Source organism: Heloderma suspectum, chromosome 15, assembly GCF_057233095.1.
Source record: "Heloderma suspectum isolate Gila_16-S chromosome 15, 16-S_ref, whole genome shotgun sequence".
Classification (NCBI taxonomy): Eukaryota; Metazoa; Chordata; class Lepidosauria; order Squamata; family Helodermatidae; genus Heloderma; species Heloderma suspectum.
In genome coordinates this window covers 5,407,145-5,425,109 of record NC_139472.1, presented here as the reverse complement: position 1 = coordinate 5,425,109, position 17,965 = coordinate 5,407,145, and the positions used below count along the sequence as shown (strand labels likewise).

Sequence of the window (17,965 nt, the reverse complement as noted above, 5' to 3'; positions counted from 1 at the left end):
GTGCCATTGGCAAACATGTTGTATGATGCAGCTGTGCTGGAATGAGATGGCCGTTACTGAGCAAATGGAGCCAGAAGATTCAGGACAGACAAAAGGAAGTCCTTGGGAGGGGCTGTAGCTCAGTGGTAGAGCCCCTGCTTTGCAGGCAGAAGGTCCCAGGTTCAATCCCTGGCTTCTCCAGGTCGGGCTGGAAAAATTCCTGCCTGAAACCCCGGAGAACTGTTGCTCCCAGTCAATGTTGCCAGTACTGGGTTAGATGGACCAAGGGTTTGATTCAGTAGAAGGCAGCTTCCGATGTTCAATGCAGAATTAATTTATGGGACTCATCGTCACAGGATGACCTTAACAGGGAGTTTAGTCATATTCATGGATAGCTAAAAATGGAACCTCCATGTTCAGATGCAGTAAACCTGTAAATACCAGATGCTGGGGAGGCACAACTGTGATGGCTCTTGTCAGCGGCGTGAAGAAGCCCAGGGCAAGGCGCCCTCTGTGCCCGCCCCCTCCCGCATACCACCCTGGCTGCTCTACAGGTGCCACCCTATTCCCCGCCCCCCTGGGGGCTCCACCACCTCCTCCTCCCCCCCAGTGTGCCAGCTGCTCCGCTGTCTTTCCCCCTCTCCTGGCTTACCAGGCAGGGTCCGGAAGGATCCCCTTTTTCTCTTTTAACATTTAGTTGGACGGCTGTGGAGCACAGCGAAGTCCTTGCCGCCTTGGTTCTCTGGGGAAACGAAGGTGGCAGGTGTGTCTGGAGCTTCTGCAGAGGGCACTTCACTGCTTAGCAGCCCTGCTTGACCAAATGTTGAAGGAGGGGAAGAAAAAGCCGTGTTGTGTTGCGAGTGCGACTGGCTTCAACCCTGGGTGGAGACCCTGTGCTTGTTCCCTGCCAACCCTTTCCCTGTCATCTGCTGCCGCTGTCTCCTCTGGTGGTTGTTTGCCCTCCCCGCCCCGTCTGCGGAGTTCTAGACAGGTGCCCCGAAGTCCAGCCCTAGCAGAGCCACTGCCTGGTGCCTTCATGCCCTCTCTGCGGGCTCATGAAAACACCGACTTGGCCACTGTACGATAGAAGATGCTGGACAGGATGGAGCTGGCCTGATCCAGCAAGGTTCTCCTTTTGTGCTCTTCTGATACTGGCAATGGATGTGCAAAGACAGCGCTGGAGAGGTGTTCATGGGGCTCAATGGGGACTTGGCTGCATTATCGTTTTCAGGGTTAATGGCTCTGTTTGGGGAAGATGTAAATAGAGGTGTTTACCATATTTGCAAGAAAGGAAATTGGCCTGCATTGGCCAGCATGCCTCTTTGACCCTGCAAATCAAATACCTGTTCTAAATTCCTCTGTCTGTCTCTGTCTCTGTCTCGCTCTCTCCAGGATAGGCCTTGGGAAGGGACTGTCGCTCCGTTTTACAGTCCCTGTTTTCCATGCAAATGGTCTCAAGCTTCAGTCCTGGGCATGTCTAGTGAAATGGTGATGGGGAAGATTTCTGACTGAGGCCCTGGGAGCTGCTGCTAGTCAAAGCAGAGAGTTTGGGGCAAGATGGCCACCTGGCTTCCTTTGTTCCTGAACATGTGCGTGTTGATCTATAAGCAAGAGTCGCTTCCAGATTAGGCCTGCTCAGAGGAGTCAACTGGCTGTCTCTGTCGGGGTCTCATTCACTTGTCTGCTGGATCCTTCTTAGGTTCTAGCTGTAGACAGTATTGCTTCCTCTTAACACTTCCAGCTCTTATTGGCTGCTGCCAGGGAGGGACCCTAGCTGAGTAGTAGTGCGCCTTCTTTGCATGCTCTGTTCATGTCCAATCCCCAGTATCTCCAGGTAGGGTTGAGAAAATTCCTGTACGAAGGCCCGGAGAGCTGCGTCCAGTCACTGTAGGAAATACTGGATGGACCAAGGGTCACACTCGATATAAAGCTGTTCGTTATGCTTCTATATTGCGGGGGGAGGGGGATATGATAGAATGCTCCTCCAAGCTAACAAAAGCAAAGTTAAAACATCATTCCTCACACTGAGAAAACTAGCATGTCAAGGAGAGAGTGAAACAAGGACCTTTCTCCCTGCGATAGTAAGCTTCTATGTGAGGGGATTTTTTTAAAAAAAATGTCGGAAGATTGAGTCTTGTAACCCCCTACCTGCAGTCTAAAGCTTAGGGATGTCAGAGGGACAGAGGGGGGAGCGGGGGCAGCTCACAGAGCTTCAGTCAGTTTGGCCCCCTTGACTGACTCACTTTCTGGTGAGCTGGCCCGACTAGGCCTGCATTGGGTGAGGCCAACTAGCAGATTTCCGAGGGAGTTGGGGGGTTGGTTGTGTGTGTAAATCAAATCAAATAATTTTGTGCAAGTTATGGCCACAATTTGCGCAAATTAGACAAATTACAGGCACAAAATTATGGAAATTGCAGCTGCAATTTGCACAAATGGCTTTTTACACAAAAAAACCCCTAACCCCCAAAGTTCCTTGATTTCGGGAACAAACCCCTAGCTTGGCTCACAAATGTAAGCCAAGTCAGGGGTGCCGGGGGAATCTGTCAGGCCCAAATAGGGCTGGTTTTCCTGGCAATGGACAACCCTACTGAATCCCAGAAACAGGTGTATCACCTGCATTGGGACTTTTTTTTTTTAAAAAAAAGTTGTGCCAGAGAGGATTCGCTTCTATCCATGAATTCCTCATTTTGTCTCTCTCACTTCATGACCATTGTCCATGCCAGTTGTGTGTGTCAAATTCTGCTGCCAAGGAACGTGGAAAGGGACTGGGGATAGTGGGGGGAGAACTTCTCCTTCTCCTGAATATATTTGTTCCCTTGGTCCCTGCGGGGGCCATCTTTTCTTTCAGGGCACATTCCTGCCGTCCCTCTGGGCATTGCTAGGCTTGCTTTGCATATGGAAACATGCAAATCGAGGCATGCAAATGAATTGTTTTCAGCTTTCTTTTTTCTTTTCATTTCTTCCAGGGGTGAGGACAGGGGCTGGGAGATTTAAAGCTTTTGGATTAGGTCCAGTGTTCCTGAGAGAGCGTGGCTTTGAAATCCAAGGCGTTATCGGCAAAGGAATAGTGCCAGTGTCACAGACATGTGTGTGTGTGTGTGTATGTATACACATGCTGAGGAAGTGGAATAATCAGCCATTGCACTTCTAGGGCAGCTTTCCTCTCAGGCCCTTGTTAAAACGCTTTGGGCGTTAAAGAGAGCAGCCTCTTTTGTCAAAGAGCAGCTCCGTTCTTGAGGGGCTGTTCCATGATCTTGGAGCCTTTGCTGACCAGAGCAAGATTTATAAAAGCAGGGCTGCCTCCAGATTTCAGGGATCCCTCTGGTGGACTTCTTCCTCTGTTTTAATTCCCCACAGTGTCTCAGAACGAGGTGATGAATTGACCTGCATGCATAGTAGAGGCAAAGGGAACATGGCCCTGCAAAAGATATCGGGGCTGGGGCTGACGGGAGTTGGAAATCAACAACGTCACGAGGGCCACAAATTCCCGCCCCTGACTTAGCGCAGCAATGAGGAATGCATGGCTCTCCAGATGCTGTTGGAGTACAACTCCCATCATCCCTGACAATCGGTTATGATGTCTGGGGATGATGGGAGTCAGGAGCATCAACATCTCTGCCTTAGAGATTTAGCTTCGAGAGATCCAGATGGAGGGAGTGGAATCCTCAAGAATGACACTTCTAGTAACTCACACTAATGGCATTTTAAGTTCTTCAACAGAGGCTCTTTTTCCAGGGGCTGCCACAATCTCAGGTGTGACAGGTGGTTACCAGGGAAAGGGCTTCTCGATGCTTGCCTGGGGCCTACTTGAGTGTCATTTTGGTGCCAAGCAAAAAGCATTTTTCACCCGTCAGGCTCATTTGTTTTATCTCTGCTGATGGTTTTTTACGCTGCTGTTTGTTTTTAAAAAGATTTTACCGCTTTTTGAATTTTGGTTTTATGTTCTGATTGCATTGCGTTTGATTTCCTCATAAGCCACCTTGGAAATTTATTGGAAGGGAGGGGTAGAAATCCCCACAGTAAGTAAGCAAGTAAGCAAGTAAATAAATAAATAACAAGGCATTCCCTGAAGGCAAATAAATAAATTGGGGCACTAAATTACCCATGAGAAGCAAATAATGGGCAGCCTGTTCTTGAAAGGGTTTCTAATTGGTTGGTGCTGTTTATTTCTTTTATTGTTGTGTTGTATATTTGTTTTTATGTTATGTTTTAATTAAGACTTTGGGTAGTATCCAGTGTTAGTCCTATGTAGAGTAACTCCATTGAAATGAATGGGGTTTTTGTTAGTCACAGCTAACTTAAGTCCCATTCATTTCAATGGGTCTACTGTATGTAGGTCCACATAGTTAAAGCAATGGTATTCCCCATAGTAACCTATGGCTGCGAGAGCTGGACCATAAGGAAGGCTGAGCGAAGGAAGATAGATGCTTTTGAACTGTGGTGCTGGAGGAAAATTCTGAGAGTGCCTTGGACTGGAAGAAGATCAAACCAGTCCATACTCCAGGAAATAACTGCCAGACTGCTCACTTGAGGGAAGGATATTAAAGGCAAAATTGAAGTACTTTGGCCACATAATGAGAAGGCAGGATACCCTGGAGAAGATGCTGATGCTAGGGAAAGTAGAAGGTGAAAGGAAGAGGGGCCAACCAAGGGCAAGACGGATGGATGATATTCTGGAGGTGACGGGCTCGACCTTGGGGGAGCTGGGGGTGGTGACGGCCAACAGGAAGCTCTGGCGTGGGCTGGTCCATGAAGTCACGAAGAGTTGGAAGCGACTGACCGAATAAACAACAACAACTCTATGTAGGACTAACATTGGGTACTAGCCTTTGTTTTGAATCTGTATTTTATTGTTAGCGGCCCTGAGTGCCTGTTTTTTGGGGCATAAAGGTAGGATGTAAAACAAATACATCAATAATAAATAAGATCATATGTGAATGTCCTGGCTGGGATTGAAAGAATGCCATGATCCATTGTGGATAGCTTGGGATCAGCCTGGTGCCTGAGTGACCAGCTTTACCTGCTGGTGGTGTGACCCTCAAAATCTTCCACAGCTATTGATGTTCCTCTCACCTCTGGCCCCATACAAGGGTTTTCCTAGAGGTGAAGAAGTAGCAGCCACATTTTGAGTGGGAGGGACCAGAGATCCATGCTACACCACTTGCGGAAGAACCCAGGTCCAATCATCTGCATTTCCAGCTCTTAGATCTTAGGAAGCCAGTATCATTGGTTCCCAGTTAGTAACTGGCTAAGGGGACCGGCACCAGAATAGCTACTTAGGAATCGCCATAAAGAGGAATGCATCACCCAAAAAGTGGACAAAAAGAGGACACCTCTTTGCAGAAAAGTTGCATATGCTAATTTATATGTCTAGAGCAAATTTAGAAAGTATTACTATAATTTAAATAGCGCGGAAGACTGTGACTAGGGGACCTGTGTGGTTTGCTCAGTCTGCCGTTCAGGTGCTGTTAAGGGGCAACTTCAAGGCCCTTTACCTCTCCCTTCAGATGTTTCTTTAAATCTTTAAGCTGGACTTAGATTGGACAGTCCTATAAAGACAGGACAGTCCTCTGTAAAGCAGGACACATGGCCATCCTAGGTAATCTTCACACCGAAGGAGTATTGGGCCAAGAAAAAGCAAAGCCCTTTCTTGTCTCAGAGGCCTTGGCATGCTTTTTGCAGGGACCTGGTGTGGTGTAGCCTCCGCTCTGGCCAAGTGGAGGCACAGGGCCAGGGTCAAGGCTGGCCAAGACATTTTGCTGCCTGAGGCAGAACAGCAAGCCCCCGCCCCGTCAAAATGCAGAGCACCCAAAGCCGGTCAAGTTATTTTGGCACATGAGACAAAACATCCCTCAAACAGCTATCCCTGCGTCCCTGGCAGTATGAATGAATGAACGAACGACCGACCGAACGAACGACCAATCTGCTGCCCTTTCATGACACCCCGAATCTGCTGCCTGAGCCAGTTGCCTCACTCTGTCGGTGGAGCCGGCTCTGGTATTTATACTAGGCCGGGCCGTTCCTGAGGCACTGTATGGCCTGCCAGTCACAGCAGGCGATGTTAGATGTCGCTATTCCCTTCTGTGCCGGAAGGGGCCCCTGAGGCCTGATTTTCTGCAACCCCAAGAGGCTCGCTAGTCGAGGCCCGAGGACGTGCCCACGAGGTGCCAGTTTCAGTCCTCGGAGTCTGCTCGGTCATCCCCGCGTGGAGGGCAAAAATGGAGCACAGCTGTCTCGCTGGGGGACCGGCAGCTGCTTGGTGTGGGATTAATCAAGCCAGGCCCCTCAGAATGTGCCCTGGGAGGCGTAGAATATTCCTCATCTCTCTTGCCACCAATGGGGAGCTCCTGAGTCCTCTTTGCCAAACATTAGGGCATGACCTGAAGCGTCAAGTTTTTACCCTCCTGCTCAAGGTTTTTTTTTAAAAAAAGGAGCTGAATTTTGGGGCGAAGTACAAGCTATTAGGAAACTTGACAACACTGTCCTGTAGGGCTGAGACCTTTCAACTTGAGAAAAAGAGGAGCCCTGGCTTTTTCTGGAAATGGCTTGCTGAGGGGCAAGATGAAATCGTAGGTTGGATAGGTAAGAACCTTGGAAGATCCCTGCAGGACGAGACCAAAAGTCCATGTGGCCCCACATTCTTCATCCTACAGTAGCCAATGAGATGCCTCCAGGAACCCCACATCACACTCAGTTCTTGTTGTTAGTGCATATGTCATACTGCATGAATGCCAAGGCAGGAGAAAAACCCATAAGAATTGCAACAGCAGCCAGACAAGTCCCAAGCAGGGCATTGTAGAGGCAACTGCTTTTCCTCACCCAGCCTCAGCAGTCTATATTCATAATTGTTGTGAACTGCCCAGAGAGCTTCAGCAGTAGAGAAATTAAATAAATAAATATTCAGAGGTATACTGCTCTTGAGTATGGAGGCTCTGACCTGGTTTGCACATAACACATGGTGTGGTTTGCTGAAATCCGGCTTGTTGTTGGGTCCAAACTCATCTCTGCAAACAAACCATGGTTTGTTAACCAGCTACAAAACTACGAATATAAGACATGATTTGTTACTGAGCTTACAAAATTTGGCTTGTTTAAACCATGGCTTGTTGTGATCTATGAACCCAGTATCCTGCCTTATCCCTGGCTTGTTTGCCCTGCGCCAGCCTAAAATGGAGGCGCTCAGGAAGAGCAGCCTGCAAAGTGAAATTGCTCTGAAGGTTGGCAAAACAAAGTAGAAATTGGGAAAACAAGCCATGGTTTGTTTGCTTGACTGCAAGGGAACTCATGGTTAATGTATCAGATCATCGTTTACTTAAACCATGGCTTAGCGTTATGTGCAAACGCAGCCACAGTTTTAGCTATCGTGGCTGATCAGTGTTGATAGATCCCCTCCTCTTTCATTCATCCTTTCTAAAGTGAGTGACCATTGCCCCAACTATAAACAGCGACTGTGTTTTTGAGATATACTTCCAGCTTTACCTGTGGGAAAAAAGTTTCCATCTCCTTTTATGAGACATGGGCGTGTGTGTTTTTTTAATCTCCACTTTCTTGGATCCAATTCACAACTTTAGATCTCCTCTCTAAAAAGGAAATTTCCTTTCTTCAAAGGTAGCAATCTTGCATTGTGTCTCTTCCCCCACCGGCCCCAGCTCGGCTTGCAACTTGATCTGTGTCCCTGTGTTCCTCCCCTCTCTTGGGACTCCCCTCTTGGCTTTCCTTGCTCCCCAAAATCAGCTGTTTTGCCGGCCAAGCCTGTGTGTCTGTCTGTCTATGGGGAGGGTGCGCCTGTGTGTGCAAAGAAGCGAAGCTCAAGAGTGGCGGAGAAAGAGACACATAATGAGTTTTGACACTGTCTTCTCCGCCCCTTTCAACATCTTGAGTTCACAAATGAGATGCTGGGCTGGAGGGTGTGTGTGTTGGGTGGCGAGGGAAGGGAGGGGGCAGTTTCCCTTTCAGTCTCTTCGAGGGAGGCAGGGAGAAGTGAGCGGAGCGTTCCTTCCTTCCCTCCCCCCTCCCTCTCATCTCCGTGGAATTGCTGACAGGTGTCCATGGCTCCAGAGGTATCTTTGAAAGGCAACTGATGACCACGGGATCCTTTCGCCTATTTGCATGAGAACAGCTCCCCGGAGAAACCTGGACAGAAAATACCTCCCCCCCTACCCCCGGCAATCCTCTCCTTTGTTTTTACAGCTTCTCCATCTCTTGCTTTTGCTGATTGGAGTGGCTCCGCAAAAGAGAAGACCCTGAGCGAGCCTCAAAACATCCTTTCTTTTCTTCTCCTTTTTTTTTACCCTCTCTCTGTCCCTTCCTCTGCCTTGTCTGGTGGCAGCTGAACATTTGTGTCGGGTTTTTGTATTTTGGGCGGAGGGTGTGGGAGCCCCATGTCAGAGAAGGATGGAGCTGCTACACGCTGTTTGGAGAGGCACAGCTCACGCCGGGTAAGAAGAGCAACCCGGCAACGGTGGCCGAGGAACGGCCGTGGACAATAATTTTGTCGCTTCTTTTCTTGCCACCCCACCCCACTGGAGCTGCCAGTGAGGGGCTTAAGAAACTTGGGTGTGTGTTGTACGCTTGGCTGCTCCTAATTCCTTTCCATGCCGCGAACAGCCTCTTCTGTTGTCAACACTCTGGAGTGGGGACTCCGTACACCTTCCCCCGGCCCCCTCGTGCATTTCATGTGTGGATACGTTTTTTACTTCCAGGGCTGATTTTTATTTTCCTTGTTATAATATATATTTTGGCATGTGAGTGTGAGGAAGTGGCAGTTCTCTCTGGGAAGGACTGGCATGTCAAGCGTGGTGTGGGGAGAAGGTGGCAGCACCTCGGGTTCAGCTGAGCTGATGCAGAATCGGCAAACGGAGCCGGGGATCCGTGTCTTGTAGCCTCTCCCTGGAGGAGGGAGCGGAGGGGAGCCGTGGAGGAGCCGAAGAGGCTGTCGCCAGCTGCTGTCGAGGAAAGCGTAGCTGAGCCCCCAATGGACTTTGGCATCCCTTTGAAAGTGGAAACGGAGAAGGGCGGTTCCAGCCCCGCTGCCCAGCTCGGAGGCAATAGGAGGAATTATCTGCTCACATTCCCGATTAAGTTTGTGGGTCGTATACAGAGGGCTGTTCCTTCCTTCCTTTTGTCGGTGTCTTTCTCTCACATGCACACTTGTCAGAGGTTGCACATGGGCTGAAGGAATGCATTCTAGAACCGAAGGCCACCTGGCAACCGAGCTGGTGGTTTCCTAAAGAGCGCCACACCTTTTGAGAACTCCCCAAGACTCAATTAGTACTTGGTGCTCTTTGAGGATCGGCCTTCTCTTTCTCCATCGCCTCCCTTCTTTTTCTCCACGACAGCATGCTCTTCGTCATCTCAGTGGCAACAGATCTCAGAATCAGGATTATAGTTCCCTTTCTTCCACACCCTGGTGATCCATGAAAGGAGTGGCGGTTGGACGGAGCTAAGCCTTCTAGTTTCTCAGCTTGGTTGGCTCTCTCCTACTCTGATGGTGGATCTGGGTAGTGTTCCAGAGGCGAGGGACATTTTGGCGTTTCCTTCCTGAGTTGGGTTTGGATCCTGGTAGAAATGGCTTGTTGGTAATGGAACCCTGGCCTCCACGACTGGTTCAGAGGGGTGCGTTCGATCCCAAATGGAGGAGGCCATTTGATGAGACACCTATCCCTTTGGCTTGGGGTTTTCTTCTCCTGCTTTTGGATTACAACCTCAAGATGGCTTGTGCAATGTTAGATTCTTCCCCCTGAAAAGCCAAGTTCCTTGTACGTGTCTGCCAGAGGATGGCAGCCCCTGAGAACACTTAGCTAGCTACCATCTTGGAAACAGGGGGGCAAAGGTTTCCTTGTGGCCGCTGCAACTGCTGCCCTGGATCTCCCAATAGGGGCCTGGGCCCCAGTGAGCGGCATGACTGCTTGCCAGTATCCTATGGGGCCGGGCTCCTTGGAGCGGGACCGGATGTACCAGCACAAAGTCTCCTTGGTGGTCCGATACTTCATGATCCCCTGTAACATCTGCTTGATCCTCTTGGCCACTTCCACCCTGGGATTTGCCGTCCTGCTTTTCCTCAACAACTGTAGGTGTCTCCCTCGGCACGTGGTTAGGACAGCGGGAAAAACGAGCAATAGAAGGCATTGGCAGGGGAAGGGGAGGAGTGTAAAAGGCAAAGTGGGTGTGGTTTGGAGGGGCTTGTTCATACGTTAAACCTGTAACTGTTTCTCTTACCTTTATTTATTTATTCCAAAGGTTTTAAACCAGACTTTCAGGGCACGCTGCCCTCACAAGGTGGCTTGCAATATTATGAAAACATTAGAGTGCAAATTACAATTAAAGACACACGCAGCAGCAGGAACTAATGGTTTTTAAACACCAAATGCAGACTGAAATAAATGTGTTTTCAGGGTTTTTCTTTTAAAAGCCAACTGTGATGAAGACATACATATCTCCCCTGGGGAGGGAATTCAAAAGATCTGGGGCTACCACTGAGAAAGCCCTGTCCTTAACACCTGCCAGTCTATTGGCTCTTGCTGGTGAGCCAGACAATAGGACTTCTGGTTCTGATCTTAATGCTTGGGCAGTTGTAGGCGGTCCTTCAGATAACATGGTCCCAAACCATTTATGACTTCAAAGGCCAAAACCAGCACCTTGAATTGGGCTTGGAAACTAACAGGCAGCCAGTGTAAATGATACAGAACCAGAGTGATAAGATCTGAACATCTAGCTTCCACACGTGTTCTAGCTGCCACATTCTGCAGCTGTTCCAGTTTTTGAATCGTCTTCAAGGTCAGCCCCATGGAGAGCGCATTACCATAATCTAACCTGGATGTAACCAAGGCATGTGTCATTGTGGCTAGAAGCCTGGTTTTATGATCCTGGTTGGGTGGACACTGGTGGCCTCATGGACCTTTGTGGCCTTGTAGTTTACTATTTTGTACCTGTGCACACCACTCACTCCCCCTCCTGCATCCTATAAGCTGGGTCATTTCTCTGAACTATTTCCTGCTGTTTCTTGAGTATAGGAACAAGGAGTTATTATTTATTTATTTCTGCCTGGCATGGAAGCCCCACCTGAAATGTATGGAGGATAAGGGCTACTGTTAGCCATAGCAGCAAAATAGAATATATGTTCAGTGGAAGGATTGTAGCTCATTAGTAGAACATAAGCTGTACATGCAGAAGGTTGCATGTTCAATCCCTGGCTTCTCCAGGTAAGGCTAGGAAGGAATCCTGCTGGAAACCCCCCTGCCAGTCAGTGTAGACAGACTGGGCTGGATGGGCTAAGGGTCTGACTTGGTATAAGGACATTGCCTGTTCTAATAGGGACATAGGACAGGCAGAAGGTTGCAGGTTCATGCAGAAGGTCGCAGGTTCAGTCTGCCGCATCTCTAGGTAGGACTCCTGTTTGAAAACCCTGGAGAGACACTGCCAATCCATGTGTCCCAGGGCTGGGCAACCAGGCGCTCTTCTGAACTTCTGGGCTGCAGCTCCCCTAATCCCTGACCAGTAGCCATACAGGCTGGGGCATATGGGAGTTGAAGTCCAAAACTTCTGGCAAGCACCAGGCTGCCTGCCCCTGCTGTAGGCAATACTGAGCTAAATGGATCAACAATCTGGCTTTCTATAAGGCAGCTTCCTCTGTTGGGAGGGTGGGAGAGACTGTAGCTGAGCGGCAAAGCTCCCGCTTTTCATTCAGAAGGTCCCAGGTTCAATCCCCGGCATTTCCAGTTGAAAAGATCAAGTAGCAAGACCCTTCTCTGCTTGAGTCCTTGGAGAGCAGCCGCCCATCAGATGAGATGGCATTGGCTAAGATGGAGAAATGTTCTAACCTGGAAGAAGGCAGCTTTCTTGTGTGCCTAATATCTCTCTGAATATTAAATGCTGTGAGCAAACAGCAACAACAGTCCAGCTGTCTCCACTCTTGCCTGGCTTCCTTTCCAGCAACACTGGGTGAGCATGAAGACAACTGGACTTTTTGGTCTGATCCAGCACGGCTCTTCCTATGTTCTTATCCCCAGATCACTGGAAATGCTGCTTGAGCAATCCTGCTGGAATTTTGCTAGGCTGGGGATTATGGGAATTGCAGTCCAACACATCTGCAGGGCACCTGGTCGGGGAAGACTGGCCTATACAGTTTTTCAAGCCTACTTTTACAGCCGTAAGAGCTAGAATGTGCGGATATGTTTTTTTGTTTTCAAAATGAAGTTTTCTCCAATCTTTGAATCTCATCCTACACTACATTCGGGCCTTACGCCAAATCATGTCAAGCTCACAGAGGTGGTTAGGAGGGGCAAAGTCATTGGTCATGAAGGCTCCAGTGCAACCTGACCCTCCAGTCATGATGCCGGTTATTGAGGAGTAACTGTGGGAGGGGGCTGTGGCCTCCACGTCCTGCTTGTGGGCTTCCCAGAAGCAGCCGGTTGGCTGCTCTGGGGACGAGGATGAGGGACAAGATGGGGCAATGGCTGGATCTGGACGGGCTCTTTTTAGGACCATATTAGCCCTGAGAGTTAGGAATGAACCTCTATGGATAGAGGCAGTGTACCTCTGGTGCTATGTCTGTCAGTCTATCATCTATCACCTATTTATCTACTATCTATCACCTGTATCTGTACTTATCTACCTACCTACCTACCTACCTACCTACATCATCTATCTGTCTGTCTGTCTGTCTGTCTGTCCGTCCGTCCGTCCGTCCGTCCATCCATCTATCTATCTATCTATCTATCTATCTATCTATCTATCTATCACCTTTCTCTCTCTCCTCCCTCCCTCTCCCTGCATCCATCCATCCATCCATCCATCCATCCATCCATCCATCCATCATCATCATCTCTATCTCTACCTATCTATCTACCTACCTCAACCTCATCTATCTATATCATCTCTCTCTCCCTCCCTACGTCTGTCTGTCTGTCTGTCTGTCTGTACCTACCTACCTCTCTCATCTCTCTCTACCTATCTCTGTCTATTATCTATCTATTTCTGTATCATGTCTTTCTCTCCGTCTCTGTCTCTGTCACTACCTATCTCTATCACTTCTACCTATCTATCTACCTCTATCATCTATCTGTATCTCTATTGTCTCTTTCTATCTACATCTTTATCAACTATCTCTACCTACCTCTATCATCTATCTATATCTATATCCCTCCCCCTCTCTCTCTGGATGCCATACTATGCATGTTTAGACAGGAAAAAGTCCTACAACTCCCAGCATTCCCCAGCTAGAATGTCTGGCTGGGGAATGCTGGGAGTTAGTTGCAGGACTTTTTTCGTTCTAAACATGCATAGGATTGCATTTTATATCCATCTCTCTCTCAAGAATTTTCTAGGCTGCCCTTAAGGGTGGAACCCTCTCAGGGTAGTGTATATGATCGAAAACATATGAAGTGGATATAATAAAAAACAATAAGTACATATTCAATAAAAATCCATAAACACAGGGATTACTGATAAAAACCAATAAAAACAGAATGCCATGCTTATAGGGTTCCCAGCGGCATCTGGTTGGCCACCATGGGAAGAAGGACTAGACATATTTGGTCTATCCCAGCAGGGCTGTTCTTATGTTAAAACAGATAGAACAAGTTTTTGGAGCATGGAAGTATTTTGGAGCTTCACAAGATCCTTTGTTGTCAGTGGGTTCTGCCCAATGAAGAATCCTATGCAGCTCAGAATGTTGCCATGTCTCAAGCTAATTTTTTTTAGCCAGTTTTTTAGCCCAGCCCCCTTTGCACCGCTGCATCCAGTTGGGTCCCATGTGTGACAGGTTGTTCTGCTTAATGCTCTCAAGCAGGCATTTGAAACCAGGTGTGTGTGTGTGTGTGTGAGAGAGAGAGAATGGGGGAGACACTTTGGAACAAGGAAACGTCAGGTGAGGAAAGTCCCCCCCCACCTCCGCTCTGCTCTCAGTCGCTCCCTCCAAATTAGCTTTTTGTAAACATGCAAACTAAACCCCTCTGCAGTTGGCACTCTAACATGTGTGTTTGTGTCTAGCATGTAGACCCCCCTCTCTGTGCAAATAATACTTGGCACTATATGAAAGCTTCTGGTGTTCAGGCTTGGGCAGAGGTCACACCTTCTGTTTTGAAAACCCTGTTCTGTTCTCCATCCTGGTGTCCTCCAGATGTATTTGACCACAACTCCCATTAGCCTAGCTGGGGATGACAGGAGTTGTAGTCCAACACATCAGTGGTGGTGTTGGTGGTGATGGGGACCAGCTTGGATGAGGCTGCCTGAATCCAATTTGCATTGGAGGCTCTTTGCAAAGAAAGGGGGCACCTTCTTGCAGGAGCTCAGAGGCACTCTCATCTTTATTTTGACTTCACATGCTTAGGGTTCCCATGCTTAGTTTGGATTTAAGGCCCACCCAGCGGGGTGGCAGGGAAGCGTCCCTTTTCTCTACCATTCCCAGGCAGCTCTTTGGCTCATCTCCATTTTCTGGGAATCCCTGCTTCTGCTGGATATAGAAAGGGTGTGGCTGTGAGCGTTAAATATGTGGGAGGCATTTCTCTTGAGGCACAGTTTTCCTTTTGCATTTATATCCAGCCTTAACCACAGGGATGATTCCTGTGTGTGGTTTGAGAGACATACAGAGACAGATGTACAACTTTAATGGCTGTGGTTCGTTGTGACAGCAGTTTTGGACGGGGACAGCACATGTTACATGGCAAACGCTGTGCTAGTTAGATGTTTCAGGAGAGCATTCACTCTTCATAGGCAGGGTGGTGTATTCTCTGTGATGAGGATGATGACAATGACGAAATCTAGTCACCCCAATCTTCTCCCCCCACCTTGAATATGTATATATCACACAAATCAAGCTTATTTCTTTGCTGAATTAATTGCTCCATGTGTCTTTCATTCTGCTGGCCATGGGAATGGGCAAGAAGCATCCCTCCTGTAACCACTGGAAATGCTGCTCCCTTTGGTCCTGCCCGACTTATATCATTTCCATGAGGGCTAGAGGCTTGCATTGATGCTGTCTTAGCAAACCCCACAAACCAGGATCCAAACTCAACACTGGCTGGCAGAGGCCTGGTTCATACGTAACGACAACCCAGAGTATGGGTTGCGTATTGGTTGTCGTTGAATCATGGGTTGGTGTTATGTGCAAACCCTGCACTATGGTTTAATTTTGGGTTGTTAACCACAAACAACCCAGGAAAAGAAAACCATGGTTTGTTGTTGGGTTGAGAACTCCAGGTTGTTCGTGGTTAGCACCCGTAGTTAAACCATAGTGCAGTATTCAGACATAACAACAACCCACAATTCAACAGCAACCTGTGATTCAATCATACTCAACCCATAGTCCACCTGTAGTCTGGGTTGTTGTTACCTGTGAACCAGGTCACAGGAAATGTTAACCTCTGTGTTTTCTCCAGCAAAAAATACACAGTTTTTCCAAACGTTGACCTGATGGTATATTAGGCTCATGCTTGATAAATGCAACAGGGAAAATAGCCCTTGAGTATGTGGTGCCTGACTCAGAGTTCTGCATCATCCAATGTCCAGCTTATAAACCAAGCAGGATCTAGCACTAAAGGGCAACTCTACTATTCTCAAAATCTCCCTGCACACATAAAGCCCAGCTTTCTCTGCAGCTAGCTAGTTTTCCACCTGCAGAGGCAGTTTGCTTTTTGGAAGGGATTATTTAGACATGCCCCCTTTCAATTGCAGTCTCCATAGCCTTACTGCCTGGTTCTACTGGGTGTATAAAACTGGTCGGTATGTACGTACGTATGTATGTATGTATGTATGTATTTAACAGCTCTTTTGATTAGGATGTTGATGTTGGCTAGGAGCCTTTTTAGCACTGTTTATGACATGACACCTCCCCCCCCCCCCCCGGTCACCTTACTGGATAACAAGCAGTAGCTTTCCAAACACAGGTCACCAATCAACTCAAATGGGTTTGATGGATCAGTGTCTTGGGAGGCCCTTGCGCGATAGGTAATAAATAGTTTGATTTGCATCATGGCTGGGGGTCTGGAGGGACCCTGATGGATTGACTTGCCCAGGGCAGCTGCTGTCAGATCCCATACCTCCCCTGCACCAGAAGAGAAGCATATTTAGTATTGCTTTTTGGACCCCAGAAGTGGCTCCCTAAACCTCTGCACGCTTCTTTTGTCCTCACATTAAAATTCGAGATGCATGTGGCTCTGAATGCTTGAAAAAGTTTGCTTTTAGTGTGTGTGATGAACAAGAACGGCCTGATCTCAGAGGAGTATGCTCCTATGACATGCATGAGTCACTGTGTGTGTGTGTGTGTGTGTGTGTGTGAGAGAGAGAGAGAGTCAGAGAGAGCAACTCATTTGAATTTGGATAATATTCATCTCTCTACATTGGGACTGAATAATCAATTCATGGCAGAATTGCTCCCACCCCCCAAAAGCAGTGGCTGGAAGGACCAGAACAGTTAGTCATGCAGGGAGGCAATGGGCAGCCTCATTTTTAAATGGGTGTGCTGGGCGGTTCTCACATACCATTTGGAATACGCAGCAGTCAACAGTACAGGTGGTAACATCAGATCCACCTTAGGAGAGACCGTTCCAGCTGCAATCACACCCAGGAAGCAAGCCCCTTTGAAATCACTGGAACTTACTTGCAAGTAAACATGCGCAACATGGCACACCCAGGAAGCAAGCCCCTTTGAAATCACTGGAACTTACTTGCAAGTAAACATGCGCAACATGGCATTTTCCAAGTTCTCGAGAGGGATGCACGGTTCACCTTCATGTGCATTCTGGGCAGTTATAGTGCTGGCCTAGTCCAAAGTTTTGAACTTCTAGCTAGCTGCAAGCAAAGAAGAATAGTTTTACTGTTTCATGTCTGGAAAGGTTTTCTCGTATTCATAATCCTCCTCCTCTTTTTGTTTTGCAGACAAACCCGTGAACTACTTCCCGCAGCCTCAGGATGGTGAGTAACAAAGATTCAGATAGTATTCTTAATGCTTGACTTTTCGGCACTTGAAAGCTAATCTCGCGGGCCCTGTCGGCTGATACTTCCTGCGGGGAACGCTCCCCCTGTGACCCAGGGATCTGCTTCATTGCCTCACTTGCATCTCCTTTCCTGCTGCTTCCCACGGTATACGAGGGCTCTCGTCCAATGCTGATTTTGCCAGCCAGAAGGAAAATGATTTCCCTTTAGTAATAATCTAAGAATAACAACTGCAATTATCACCATGTATGTATGTGTTGTTAATGCCGATGATTCTATTAAGGCAAGCGAGCATCGATGAAGAGTTGAAGTAGGGGCTGTGTTCAAATGCCTGCTTGGCCCTGAAGCTCACTGAAGTGAGCCTGGCCCCTTGATAAAAACATAAGATGAACCATGCTGAATCAGACTAAAGGCCTGCCTAGTTAGCCAAGTGGTCTGTTCACACAATGGCCAACCAGGTGCTCCAGTGGGAAGCCCAATAGCATCTCCCCTCCACTCCTGCTAGTGTTCACCAGCAACTGCCTCTGATTCTGGAGGCAGGAGATAGCCATGAGGACTAGTAGCCATTGACAGCCTTCTCCTCCCTGAATTTGTCTAATCTCCCTTTAAAGCCATCCAAGTTGGTGGCCATCACTACATCTTGTGGAAATGAATTCCAAATCTCCCACCTTTCAACTTCATGGGATGACCCCAGTGGGTTCTGGTATTATGACCGATGGAGAAAAACTTCTCCCTGTCTACTTTCTACACCATGCATAATTTTATATAGCTCTGCCATGTCCCCACATACCCACCTTTTGGCTAAGCTAAGCAGCTCTGACATTGTAAACATTCAGTTGTTCTCTCTCAGCCTGACCTACGTACCTCACGGGGTCATTGTGAGTATAGGACAGAAGGAGGATCATTTTCATTACTATGAATTGCTTGGAGGAAGGGTGAGATCTAAAACAAGTGTAATAAGTGGTTATTTCATTTATTTCAACATTTATATACCATTGGTTCAGGCTGTTAAAAGCACCTCCCCCTTTAAAGCCCCTTACTTAAAACCCGCCTC

The 17,965-nt window shown here is 48.0% G+C and overlaps 1 protein-coding gene across 1 annotated transcript in view; it reads left to right on the top strand.

Moving 5' to 3' along the window:
* AGRN (agrin) overlaps window positions 1–17,965 on the top strand; it is a 306,032-nt gene that overhangs the window by 112,053 nt on the left and 176,014 nt on the right. Inside the window, exon 3 of the mRNA XM_084822037.1 lies at window positions 16,855–16,890. Coding sequence (XP_084678163.1) covers window positions 16,855–16,890 — 36 coding nt within the window. The remainder of the gene's footprint in view (window positions 1–16,854; window positions 16,891–17,965) is intronic.